Source organism: Peromyscus leucopus, chromosome 13, assembly GCF_004664715.2.
Source record: "Peromyscus leucopus breed LL Stock chromosome 13, UCI_PerLeu_2.1, whole genome shotgun sequence".
Taxonomy (NCBI): domain Eukaryota; kingdom Metazoa; phylum Chordata; class Mammalia; order Rodentia; family Cricetidae; genus Peromyscus; species Peromyscus leucopus.
The window spans coordinates 38,524,359-38,537,052 of NC_051074.1; the positions used below are offsets into that span (position 1 = coordinate 38,524,359).

The 12,694-nt window shown below is 48.2% G+C and overlaps 1 protein-coding gene across 3 annotated transcripts; it reads right to left on the reverse strand.

The window, feature by feature from the left end:
* Window positions 1-1,580: 1,580 nt before the first annotated feature.
* On the reverse strand, window positions 1,581-10,316 carry LOC114709324 (C-X-C chemokine receptor type 2). Of its 3 annotated transcripts, none has more exons than XM_037210274.1 (2): window positions 9,975-10,316; window positions 1,581-3,978 (listed from the first exon to the last, which is right to left on the reverse strand). In XM_037210274.1, exon 2 carries the CDS (start codon window positions 3,957-3,959, stop codon window positions 2,880-2,882), a length of 1,080 nt encoding a protein of 359 aa, XP_037066169.1. In that variant the 5' UTR covers window positions 3,960-3,978; window positions 9,975-10,316; the 3' UTR covers window positions 1,581-2,879. The 3 variants fall into 3 exon arrangements, with proteins under 3 accessions (XP_037066169.1, XP_028748935.1, XP_037066170.1); XM_028893102.2 differs by having other exon boundaries at window positions 9,991-10,315; XM_037210275.1 differs by lacking the exon at window positions 9,975-10,316 and adding an exon at window positions 8,999-9,022.
* Window positions 10,317-12,694: the final 2,378 nt, after the last annotated feature.

The following is a 12,694-nucleotide window of genomic DNA, read 5'->3' on the forward strand; positions in this document are numbered from 1 at the left end:
AGGACAACATTCGCATCAGCGCGCTTTTGTGCTGGGTGTTTGTATCCTCCTGTTTTCTGTGCACAGTGGCATTCCCAGGCCTTGCTGCGGGGAGCAGAGAGCAGAGATCTGGAACACAGGTGAGGCTTAACTTGGCCTCCTCTCTCTGACAGTCACCTTGAGGAGCCATCTGGCCAGGCACTGTGCTCAGGCACAACACCAGTCACCTCTGGCAACTATACATGTTCTTCAGCATTTCCAGCCTGCTGAATCAGAGGCACAGCTGAGTCACACTTGTTCCTGATTCTGAGTTCAGCGCAGGGCCTGGCATTGGAGTGGGCATGGAACAGGAACTGTGATACTGACTTATTAACTATTGGCTGAACGTTTTCACGAGTTGTGAGTGAACGCTAGCTCCTCCGGAGCCTCATTCTGCCCTCCCGCTTAACCTTGCCAAACCAGTTGGGTTCAGTCTCTCTTGCTTTCCTATGCCCACAGCAGGCTGCTCAGAGACAGGGACTGTCCCGACAAAGACCCTTCAGAGACAAACCCTGTTTGTTTGGGGGGCATTGCTGTGTCCCCAATCCCCTAGAAGATCTGTCAGTCAACGTATACTGATGAAAGAGTGATTCAGGGGCTGGGGATATAGCTCAGTTGATAGTGTGTTTGCTAGGCACGTACCAAGTCTGGGTTCAACTCCAACACCATATAAAACAGGCACGGCGATGCACATCTGTAATTCTAGCACTTGGGAGGCGGAGGCAGAGAATCTTTTGATGAAGTTCACTCCTAGTCCTATAGGGAGTTTCAGCCCAACCTGGGGATATGTGAGACTATTTCAAAACCCAAGCCAACCCAAGCTCAAACTTACCGCTCCTTGCCAAAACCAAGAATGATTCAAACCCCTTGTCTCCTCTGACAGCTTACAAATCACTTCTCCACTCTGAACTAGTGCCTGCTTGTCACACCTTGAATGAGGGTGGGTGCTGGAAAGGGGAGGAGAACTCTCAGTGAGATCTGCTGTGGAAGCTCCTGTGGTCTTCTGGCCTCCCTGCTTCTCCAAGGTGCTGAGCCGGTGAACTTCCGACCCTCTGTGTCTTCTAAGCCTCTTCCTGATGCTTTTGAGGGCTGTCCCATCCGAGGACCTGGAACACTACTGGAGGAATCCAGCACACATTCCCCCAGTGATCCATGTTCAGCCAAAGGAGGCTTGGGCTGGGCGTGAAGGGGCAGACAGGCAGGGACAGGCAGGGCTCTGTCTTCATCCTCTCTCTCACTCAGGGGACAGTGAGATGGCTCAGCCAGTAAGGACCCTTGCCACCAAGGCTGATGACCTGAGTTTGATCCCCAGGAGCCATATGGTGGAAGAACAGATTCTGACCTACACATGTATGTGTTCTCTCTCTCTCTCTCTCTCTCTCTCTCTCTCTCTCTCTCTCTCTCTCTCTCTCTCTCTCTCTCTCTCTCTCTCTCACACACACACACACACACACACACACACACACACACACACACATGGGGGGGGGGGAGAGCTTTTGCTCACTGTTGCTCAGCTTTTGCTTGGAAGTACTGAAGTAAATACCCAACTACAGTGGTTTATATAGTTTTAAAAAGACATTTAATGATCACACTTTACAAGAAATTAAAGGTAGATAGTTCTGCATTGGTTCAGTGGTTATAGTACCTTTTTAGACTTAGATTTTTTTTTTTTTGACAAACTGAGTTAAAACATATATAACAAAAAATTACCATTTTAGCTTTTGTTTTTCATTTTTTTTGGGGTGCTAGGGTTCAAGCCTGAGTTCTCAGAACCGTTAAGTAAGCACTCCATAATATCCATAAAATGAAGGCTCCAAAATAATACGGAGCCCTCATTTTAACTTTTTTAATGCAATGGCAAGGAGCACTTTCACACTATTGCCCAGTAATCAGGGTCCACCTTCAGGACTTCTTCATCAGACACCGACGCCCCACCCTCCGCCATCCAGCCTCCAGTCACCACTACCTGGTTATTCTTGGTCCTTCCTACGTGTAAACATGCAAGGGTTGTCTTGGGAGTCTTGCTTCTGTGACTTGGAAGTGGCAACATGGGTCAGCTTCCTCACACCCCCCAATCCCCCTTGGAGCTGAGGACCGAACCCAGGGCCTTGTGCTTGCTAGGCCAGCGCTCTACCACTGAGCTAAATCCCCAACCCCATGGATCAGCTTCTTATTCCTTCTCATTGTGGGATGGTCTCCCGTGGTGTGCACAGACCATGTGTAACTTACCCATTCATTCGTTGCCCATCATTTTAGTTGTTTTGACCTTTAACTCTTAGGACTCATGCTGCTGTTAGCATCAGCATACAAATGTCTGGGCCCTTGCTTCCAATTCTTTTGGGTACCTATTTAGCGGTGGACTTGCTGGATTACGTGGTAGTTCTATATTTAATGTTTTAAGGAGAATGATATGCTGTGTTCCACTGTGCATGGGCTATGGTTCATTCAGGTTTACCAGTAAGTTGGAAACTTTCCCTTTCTCTACTTCCTTGATGATACTTGCTGTTTTCTCTCCTCCTCCTCTTCCTCTTCCTTTTACTGATAAGGATTCTGATGGGCAGGAGAAAGTATCTCACTGTAATTTTAATTTGTACTTCTTAGAAAAGAGTGTTTGGGGTCCAGCGTTAGGATGGACCAACTCTACCAGTAGCCATACCAATACGGAAGGGAATGAACAGCCAGGGTAGGGGTTCTAAACTCTGCAGTGTGTGTGTGGGGGGTGTCTGGTAAGAATATGGCCTCTGTCTCCCTGTAACTGTGTGTGTGTGGACTGCATTGATTCAGATACCAGAGTCTGTGGACATGAGCCATGCTGGAGGACAAGAAGGAACCCTGAGGGGCCACAGTTTACGTGGACAGCCTTAGAGGGTAGTGGAGGTGTTCCCCGAAGACGAGCCAACAAAAGAAGGCCTGCCCTCCTTGGCTAAGAACTCCTTGCTGACAAGGCCATGAGTAGCCATGATCTTGAGGAGCCCATAGCGAAACTTCTGGCCAATAAACGCATAGATGATGGGGTTAAGGCAGCTGTGGAGGAAGCCGAGGATCTCGGTGGCGTTCAAGGCTCTGTCAATGTCATTGCGGCGCTCACAGGTCTCCTGGATCTGTTTGGTCCTCATGAGGGTGTCCGCAAACAGGACCAGGTTGTAGGGCAGCCAGCAGAGCAGGAAGACAAGCACAACAGCAAAGATGACCCGCATGGCCCGGTGCTTCTGCCCCATGTGGGCCTTAAAGAGCGTGCGCAGGGTGAACCCGTAGCAGAACACCATGACCAGCAGTGGCAGGAGGAAGCCGAAGGTCTGAGGCAGGAAGCGCAACACCACCCTCCACTTGGTTGTGTTGTTACCTATGTCCTCATAGCAGACAAGGGTTAAAGAGTTGGCCTTGACGGTATTACGAAGAATTAAGACGGGCAGGGACACAAATACTGACAGCACCCACATGGCTATGCATACAAACTTGACCAAGTGTCTCTTCTGGATCAGTGTGCTTGTGGCGTGGACAATCGCCAGGTAGCGGTCCATGCTGATGCAGGCCAGTAGCAGGACACTACTGTAGAAGGTAACTTCCTTCAGGAATGAGAATATCTTGCACATGGCTGAGCCAAAAGTCCAGCCCTTTACCTTGGATGCAGCCCAGACAGGCAAGGTCAGGGCAAAGAACAGGTCGGCAATGGCTAGGTTCAGCAGGTAGACATCAGTGACAGAGCAGGTACTCCGGTTGTATAAGATGACCAGCATCACCAGGGAGTTTCCCAGAAGGCTCAGCAGGGTTACCAGGACATATATTATAACCACAGCGTATCTGTTGATTTCTAGGTTTTCGGGGTGGCATGGGGCAGCATCCAGTAGAATGGGGGGCAGGTTAGAGCTATAATTGAAACTATCAATATCTCCACTGAAGAAATCTTCAAGGTTGAAGTTATCCACCATGATTTCTCCCATTTTTGAGGTAAACTTAATCCTGTCAACAGAGGAGAGATGACGGTTAACACGCAGCAGAGTCACCCTGATTCTTGCCTATTCACCCAAGGAACTGGGATATCAGGATTCATTGCATTGGCTTGCATATTATAAAGAAGACATTTTTTTTTCCTTCAAATTTGAAAATGATAGCAGTAATCATTTGAGACAAAATAGTAGACTTTTTTTTTTTTTTTTGAGTGGGGATAAAGACTACAGTTCTCAGCCGGGCGGTGGTGGCACACGCCTTTAATTCCCAGCACTCGGGAGGCAGAGCCAGGCAGATCTCTGTGAGTTCGAGGCCAGCCTGGTCTACAGAGTGAGATCCAGGACAGGCACCAAAACTACACAGAGAAACCCTGTCTCGAAAAAAAAGAAAAAAACAAAACAAAACACACACATACACACACACACACACACACACACACACACACACACACACACACAAAGCAACTACAGTTCTCTTCAAGACATTTTTTTTTCTTCTTGAAATAGGGTCTTGGTTGGGCTCAAAGTTGCTGTGTATCCAAGGATGTACAAATACATTATATACATGTGTGAAAAAGTTATAAGTAAACTCATTATTATGCACAACTAAAATATGTCAATAAAACATTAAAAATAAAAAGGTTAACTGGAGAGCACACAGTCTTACAAAATAAATAAAAATAATTTATTTTTTTGGCTTTCAGTCCCCACCTGAGAGTCAACAACCACCTGTAACTCCAGTTCCAAGGGATCAGATAATCTCTTCTGGCCTCCTCAGGTACCATGCATGCATATGGTGCACAGACATGGTACTTGCAGTTGAAACACCCATATACATAAAAAATTTTTAAAAATCAATCTAAAAAAGAAGAACAAATATGGGCTGGAGGTGGAGCTCAGTCGATAGAATGATAGAATGCTTGCCTGGCTTGCACATAGTCCTAGGCTGGATTCCCAGAACTGAACAGACTAAATAAACTGTGTGATGGCACATGCCTGTATTCCCAGCACTCAGCATACTGGAGGTAAAGGAAGGAAAAAAATTAAAGGATTTTAAAGCCATCTTTGGCTACAAAGTAAGTTCAAGTCTAGCCTAGACTATATAAGACCCTGTCCAAAACAAAACAACAGAAATCAAAAGCCAAACAATAAGGCTGGGCAAGTGGCTTATTGGGCAAGAGTGCTTGCTCCCCAGGCTTGACCACCTGTTTGGTAGGTAGATAGATATTGGAGCCCAGGTGAAATGCAGGGCTGTGAGTAGCTCCAACTCCCAGGCCAGCAAGGGCAGGCTCAGTGTTCCATAAGGATACCAAGAAGGCCAGCATGGAAGGCAGACACTCCGAGGAGAGGGCCAAGAGGGATTAGCAATACACAGCCATGGGCAAATGGACAGGGTTGCTGTTTGTGTTTTAATGCACGAAATTCTACAAGGGGTGCGTTAGCGGCTGAAGGGGCAAAGGGAAGGATGGGAGATGACAGTTGAGATCTGCTTTGTGCAAGATTTCCCTTGCTCACCACGAGTGGTATGATTAGCCCCTGTTTGCTGGGGGTTGCGGGGTGGGGGGGGGGAGATGAGGCCCAGAGAGGCTCAGTAACCAGCCTGTGATCACGGATGGGGCTGGCCCGGTGCGGCCGATTTACAGCTCTACAACTCTGCTTACATGTCATTAGTCTCTCAACTCCACTCACTGTCTTTCGTTTATCGGTGGAAGCTCATACCTCTAATGTTAGGTATGTTCGTTGGCTACGCATTTTGCTTTGCCATTCCTCCCGAGGGTTGGCCCTGCATTGCTAAGTGCACATTCTACCCCATCTAAGAGCTACAACCCCATCTAAGTTCTTGAATTATCTTTCAGTCAAGGCGGGCGCAGCCCCTCTGTTATTGCTTGGGAACTTGGGCATCGCCATCTTTTTCTGCCCCTAAGGTTGCAAATTAACGACACAGTTATTGCTGGAATGGTAAGCCAGACATCTTCAATTGAGTGCCATCACAGCCTCCAAGATGGAGTAGGCGCCCCTGGGTTGAAAGGAAGTGCCAGCTTACATTAGCCCAGCAGCTCCCTGGGTGGGATGAATTAGTGAGGTCATGATAAAGCTCAAGCATGTGGGAGTTTTTCAGACCCCAAACACGTCAGCTAACCTTTTCAGTGACAGAGAAACCAGGCATTTTACTACAACTCCAATCCTCATTCTCTTCAGAAACACAGTTCGTAAATGCTGCAGGGGTGTGGCAGACCTCAGTGCCTGGAACATCTCCAGACCCAACTGTAGCCCAGGCAGAGATGGCAGGCAGGCTTGAGAAGACCGCAGGTAGGGACTGGGCTGCAAGTAGTTCTAAGTAGTTTTTGGAGGGTACAGGAAGGAGGTCAGGAGTTCTTCCTATGTAGTAAGGAGGCCTAATGTTTAGGGGGTCCAGCCAGGGAGGGGGGTATACCCCAGGGGCAGGCTAGGTTTAGAGGAACCAAGAGAGAAATTCATGATAGTGCATGGGGTGTTCCAGGTCTGAATGCTAGCTTTTCATCCCTGGGACACCTAAGCTAGGCAGTTACGACCCATGAAGGGCAGTGGCAGTGAGAACTCTGGAGGAAGTGAGGAGTGGATTCGATTGCTCAAGCAGGGGAGGAACTCCTGAGGGTGTGGGATGTGTTTGATGTTTTGAATATTAATTCCCAGTCGGGCCCACAGATGGAGTCATCATAGGGATTTAGAGAGCTCATTTTGGGAAGTGACCCAATGAGGTTTTCTAGCCCGTCTTTCCAGGTTTCAGCTGGGGAGGAAACAGGCCCAGATACAGGAAGGGGTTTGCTAGGGGCCACACCTCCCTCTTCTTTGCTATGATCTCAAAGCCACTGGCTCCTGCCGCTGGGGTCCGACTCTCGGTACTCCAGCCTCCCCCCAAGCGGGTCTGCCTTGCCATAGAGCCGCGCTGTTTCTCTTTCTGGTTTAGGCGGGGCAGTTCAACCAGGCAGCAGAGCTGGACACTGAGGTCCTGGCACTAGTGGCCACTCTCCTCCCCGGACTGGATGCTGCTTGTCTTGTCTCTCCCCCAAACTCTTCAAAAGCACCCAGACTCTTCCTGCTTGCTGTGTACCTCTGAGCAGCGTCACCCGACATGGTCTCCAACCCTTCCTCCCTTATCTTTTGCTTGTCTCCCAGCCTCCCGTGCTGACCACGGGCCCAGTTCTGGCTGTTGCTGTGCTTTCTTGACTTGTGTACTTGGCAGCGAGTGGAGGATGTCAGCTTCATGGCATTGCTGACCCGCCCTGGAAGCTAACACCCTCTCCTTCGAAACAGCCCTTTGATAAAAGTGAAAATCCCAACCCAGTATTGACTGTTGTGGAATATTACTTCAACATGTAAAGGTGTGTTACATTTGTTGATGCTGCATTTGTTTAACAAAGTAAAGATGCAACAATGTAAAGATGTGTTGCTTTCCCTGCCTATGGCACCCGACTGGTCTAACAAAAAGCTGAATGGCCAATAGTTAGAGGGATAGGCAGGGCTGGTGGGCAGAGAGAATAAATAGGAAGGGGACTATAGACTTGAAAGAGAGGAGAGGGAGAGAAGGAGGGAGAAAGAAAGGGAGGTGCCCGGGGCCAGCCAGTCAGGCAGCTGCCAGACAGACAGACATGGAGTAAGACATACAGAATTTCTATTTCCTTTGAAAGGTAAAAAGCCCTGAGGCAAAAACACAGATGAAGAGGAAACAGGTTAAATTAAGTTATAAGAGCTCATGGGACAAGCATAAGTTAAGGCCGAGCATTCATAACAATGTCTCTGGGTCATGATTTGGGAGCTGGTTGGTGGCCCCAAAGAAAGCTGGCTACAATTGCCACATTTTGAAAACTTGACACCAGGGACGTAACTTGTTCCCTTTACTAGTGATTACAAATGAAAGGATTACTAAATGTAGAGTCATGGACATCCAGTATCTGCTCCCCTCCAAGCATGCTTGGTGTCGGAGTTCCACCACCTCTCGCTAGCCTGTACCCCAGAGTCTAGAGCACACACACTGGGCACATTCACTGAAGTGGTCTGCCCTAGGAAAACAGTCTTTGTGTCCAGCTTTAGGAAACACTCCTCAGTATCAGCCTGGTTTCTTTCCCCTGCTGGGGAAGAATGAAACAATACCGGGGCTGGAGAGATGGCTCAGAGGTTAAGAGCACTGACTGCTCTTCCAGAGGTCCTGGGTTCAATTCCCAGCAACCACATGGTGGCTCACAACCATCTGTAATGAGATCTGGTGCCCTCTTCTGGCCTGCAGTCATACATGTTGTATATATAATAAATAAATAAATAAATAAATAAATAAATAAATAAATAAATAAATCTTAAAAAAAAAAAAAAAAGAATGAAACAATACCAGGACAGTGGGTGCTAAAACCTGGTATCGAAAGGATTGTTACCCATTGGTTGAGTGGCAGATGTGTGTGGCACATATACACACACATGTACACGCACATACACATTCACGAACATGCACATATGCACACACAATGCAGCGCTAGCTTGTACTGTGATTCTTAGACTCGAGATAGTGTATCTACAGATGATTATTCTCTCCCGTCCCATCCTCAGTCAAGCTCAAGGAGAGTAGCAAGCCTTCCTAGTTTTCAGGGCTGAGTCCCGTGAGCACCTTCACATGCTCTGACCTGCATGACAGTAGCCGTATTAGTTGTAATCTGGATGGCTGACTGGCTTGCAGCCTCACAGGCAAAGACCTTTTCACCATTTATTTATCTTTCCGTCCTCACATGAATCAACGCAGTCGGCACGTTCTGGATGAGGAAACCAAGTCCCCGGAGGTGAAGCAACTCACCTAGAGGGACACAGCTGAGCCGGGCTGTCGACATTTTTAAACGGATTTTAAAATCGGCTCTTTAAATACCCTTTTGTCAAATGCCACAAGGAGCAGGATCCCAGCCTCAGCCAGCCTCAGGTTTCCTAGGTGCATAGGTACCGCTTTGTTACAGACAATCAAACACCGTTGGTGTGGAAAAGGAGCCCAGATTGGACATTTCTCAATTACCCACTTCCGCTTTTTCTTCTTCTTCTTCTTCTTCTTCTTCTTCTTCTTCTTCTTCTTCTTCTTCTTCTTCTTCTTCTTCTTCTTCTTCTTCTTCTTCTTCTTCTTTTCTATGTACCCTAGGCTGGGCTACATGAGATCCTGTATCAAAGTTTTATTTTGTTCTGTTTTTTAAAAAGCGCTCTAATCTTGGTCCTGCTCTCGAGGGTCAAGGCAAGAGCATCATCTGTCCCTGGGCCTCAGCATTCTCCTGGAAGACACTGGGTTGTTCCAAGTCTTCTCTGCCCAGAATTGTAGCTATAGCCCATTTAGCTCTCTAAAAAAAGTAGCTAAGTGGGGCGGTGGTGGCACACGCCTTTAATCCTAGCACTCGGGAGGCAGAGGCAGGCGGATCTCTGTGAGTTCGAGGCCAGCCTGGTCTCCAAAGTGAGTTCCAGGAAAGGTGCAAAGCTACACAGAGAAACCCTGTCTTGAAAAACAAAAACAAAAACAAACAAAAAAAAAAGGAAGAAAAAAAAAGTAGCTATTTTAGAGTAGAATTTACTTCACTGGAAGCTGGGGAGATGGTTCTGTCAGCAAAAGCTCTTGCTGCTCATCAGATGATCTGACCTGAATCCCCAGAACCCACGGGAAGAACTGATTTCACAAAATTGCCCTCTGACCTCCACATGTATTCCACAGCACACACACACACACACACACACACACACACACACACACCATAACTTTTTAAAATTTTCTTAATTGGCCACTGTAGCTACATTTCCAGGGCTCAGTGGCCATGGGTGACCAGTGGCTTCCATATTAGATGGTGCAGATACGGAGCATGCCTACTGTAAAAAGTGCTTTGAGATAGCCCCAGCTAACTAAAGATGCAGATTCCAGCTCTAAGGTTATACAATGCTGTAGGCCACTTCCCGGGGCTCCAGGAAAGGCAGAGTTCCCAGGTCCCTTCTACCAGAAACACATTCCCAGTCACTGACCATTCAGCTCTCCTACCTGCCGTCGCTCTACGATGCTGTTGAGTGGAGCGCTCCGGCCTCCCTGTGACTCAAGGCTTGGAAGCAGTCAGGGCTGTTGGACTGGAAGAAAGTGAGGCGGCTGTGACGGGGAAGCTGCTTCTGACCTGGGCTACCGATGGGGAAGTCCTGGAGGCCCTTGGGACCAAATGTCCCACCCCCAAGGGAGGTGTCCTACAGAGGAGCGGCTCGTCTGTTCTGGGACTCTGACTTCAGGCTCAGGTTCTTTCTACCTGGCCATTCTGCGCTGAGCTCTTGGGAGTTTCATGCCTTCTGACGGCTTCTGGAGGAGCCTGTCCATCGGAAGGCAGAAGTCAGTTTCCTTCCCAGCCTATGCCCCCCCCTTTTTTTTTTTTTTTAAACAGGGAAGATGTGGGCTCTCCAGACCCTGCTGATGGACTTGGCTGAACTCTCACTCACTCTTCCTTCCTTCCTCTCAGGGTCAGAAGAGAACCAGTATCTCTCTCTCTCTCTCTCTCTCTCTCTCTCTCTCTCTCTCTCTCTCTCTTGGTTTTTTGAGACAGGGTTTCTCTGTGTAGCCTTGGCTGTCCTGGAACTCACTCTGTAGCCCAGGCTGGCCTCGAACTCACAGAGATCCGCCTGGCTCTGCCTCCCGAGTGCTGGGATTAAAGGCGTGCACTGCCAACTCCTGGTTGGCGGTATTTCTGTTTGTTGTGAGCCCCTGCCCTGCCTGGGGGACCCGCTCGCTGCCTTCTCTCCCTGCTGAGGATCTGACTTCTGTCACGGCAAATTGGCTCTTCCCCTTCAGCCTGAACTTAGTCCTTCTCACTCTGCCTCGGAACCTTTGCCTCTGTTCTGCCACATCTTCCTTCCCACAGCCGCTCTCTCACTTCCTCGCCTCTTATTTGCTGATCCATAGAGGGCTTCTTTCCTTACTCTGCGAACGTGACCAGCAACGCATGGGTTGGGGGTAGGGAGCATGTCTGGCAACCTTTCTTCAGTTAAATCGTTTTCGTATTAGCAAAATAGTATCTCAAGACAAGCAGATTGGGAATGGACAAGTCATATACCAAAGCACATATATAGAACCTGCAAGTTTCTCTTCACTCACATCTTTCCCCATGACAACCACCATCCACATTGTTGAGACCAGGCTAGGCGCTATTCTAAGGTACTCCATATTGCACAAAAAACATATATGTAAGTATTTTGCCTGCATACATGTATGTGCACCACATTCATGCCTTCCTGATGCCCTTGGAGGTAGAAAGGGATGTTGGATCCTGTGGGAGCCCATTTTCAGGTTCCTCGTGGCTTTACCCAGCAGGTCTGCATAGAGAGGATGATTAGACCATGGGCCTGAGTGCAGGTGTCTGAGATGGTCTGCACTTGGCTGTGCTGGGGGGAGGTCTTTTGCTCCACCCCTTGGCATTTCTATAAATACTCAAGGCTGAGACAGTCGGGGCCTGTTGGAATAGGTTCCAGGCCCTCTCCAGGCTATTTTGTATTTTCTATCTATTTATCTCCACAATCTAAATCCTTCTATTTAATATTTCCTGCTGCTCACACTCAAGAAAACTCTGGGGAACTGTGGGGTTGGTGGGTAGCCGTCCTGCAGGATCCCCTGGAACTGGAGTTATAGATGGTTGTGAGCCACCACATAGGTGCTGGGAACTGAACCCAGGTTCTTTCCAAGAACAAGTAACTGTTCTTAACTGCTAAGCTCCATGACATATATCTTTGTGTGTACATCTTTCCAGATTTTTTCCCGTCCTTCTTTCCTCAATAAAGACGATATTTTATTAGTTGTATTGTCTTGCACATTCCCAATGTGTCATGGACATATCCTACCTCAGTATATATTGGCTCATCTCATCTTTTCAGTGACTGCTCAGTCCTTGTCATCTTTGATTTCTTCATCATTTGAGTCCTGCTGACTTGTTCTCTTCTCATTTACCCTTACTTTCTCTAGGTGTCATTTGCTTCTTAGAATTTGTCACAGATGACTGTCCCTGAAGCTTTTACCTGGGCCTTCTCATCTTACTCTACCAGCTCTCTATGGGGAGTCCAGCTGCCTCTGTGGCTTCAGCTAGTACCCCGGGTCAATGTCCTTAGCACCTTATGTTCCCAGCTTTTCTCCTAAATTCTGACATTGTATGTAACGATCACCTGCAGTCTCCCTTAAGCTCTCCAGATGCTGCAAACTCAAAATGTACAACACTCTAGAGCAGCGGTTCTCAACCTTCCTAATGCCGCGACCCTTTAATTACAGTTCCTCGTGTTGTGGCGACCCCACCCCTCCCCAACCATAAAATGATTTCCTTGCTTCTTCATGTCTGTAGTTTTGCTACTGTTATGGATTGTAATGTATATGTCTGATATGGAGGCTATCTGATAAGCGACCCCTGGGAAAGGTCATTCGACCCCCCAGGGGGTTGTGACCCACAGGTTGAGAACTGTTGCACACACACACACACACACACACACACACACACACACACACACACATCCCGCCCCTCCCTGACACCCGTGTTTTCCCTCTGGCCTGTTCTGTCACCTACTCCTCTGCCCCAGCTGGTGACATGTATGCCCTCATCTCAACCCCCCCCCGCCCCCCCACTTCCTCTCCTTCCCTCTTGACTATCTTCTCTACACCACCTTCACTGACAGTGTTAGGCAACGCCGCATCCTCTCTCCTAAACTACACCAGTAGTTAGTTATGC

What these genes read in the sequence shown, in the direction of transcription:
- LOC114709324 (XM_037210274.1), bottom strand. Translation starts at nt 3,959, where the DNA reads ATGGGAGAAATCATGGTGGATAACTTCAACCTTGAAGATTTCTTCAGT.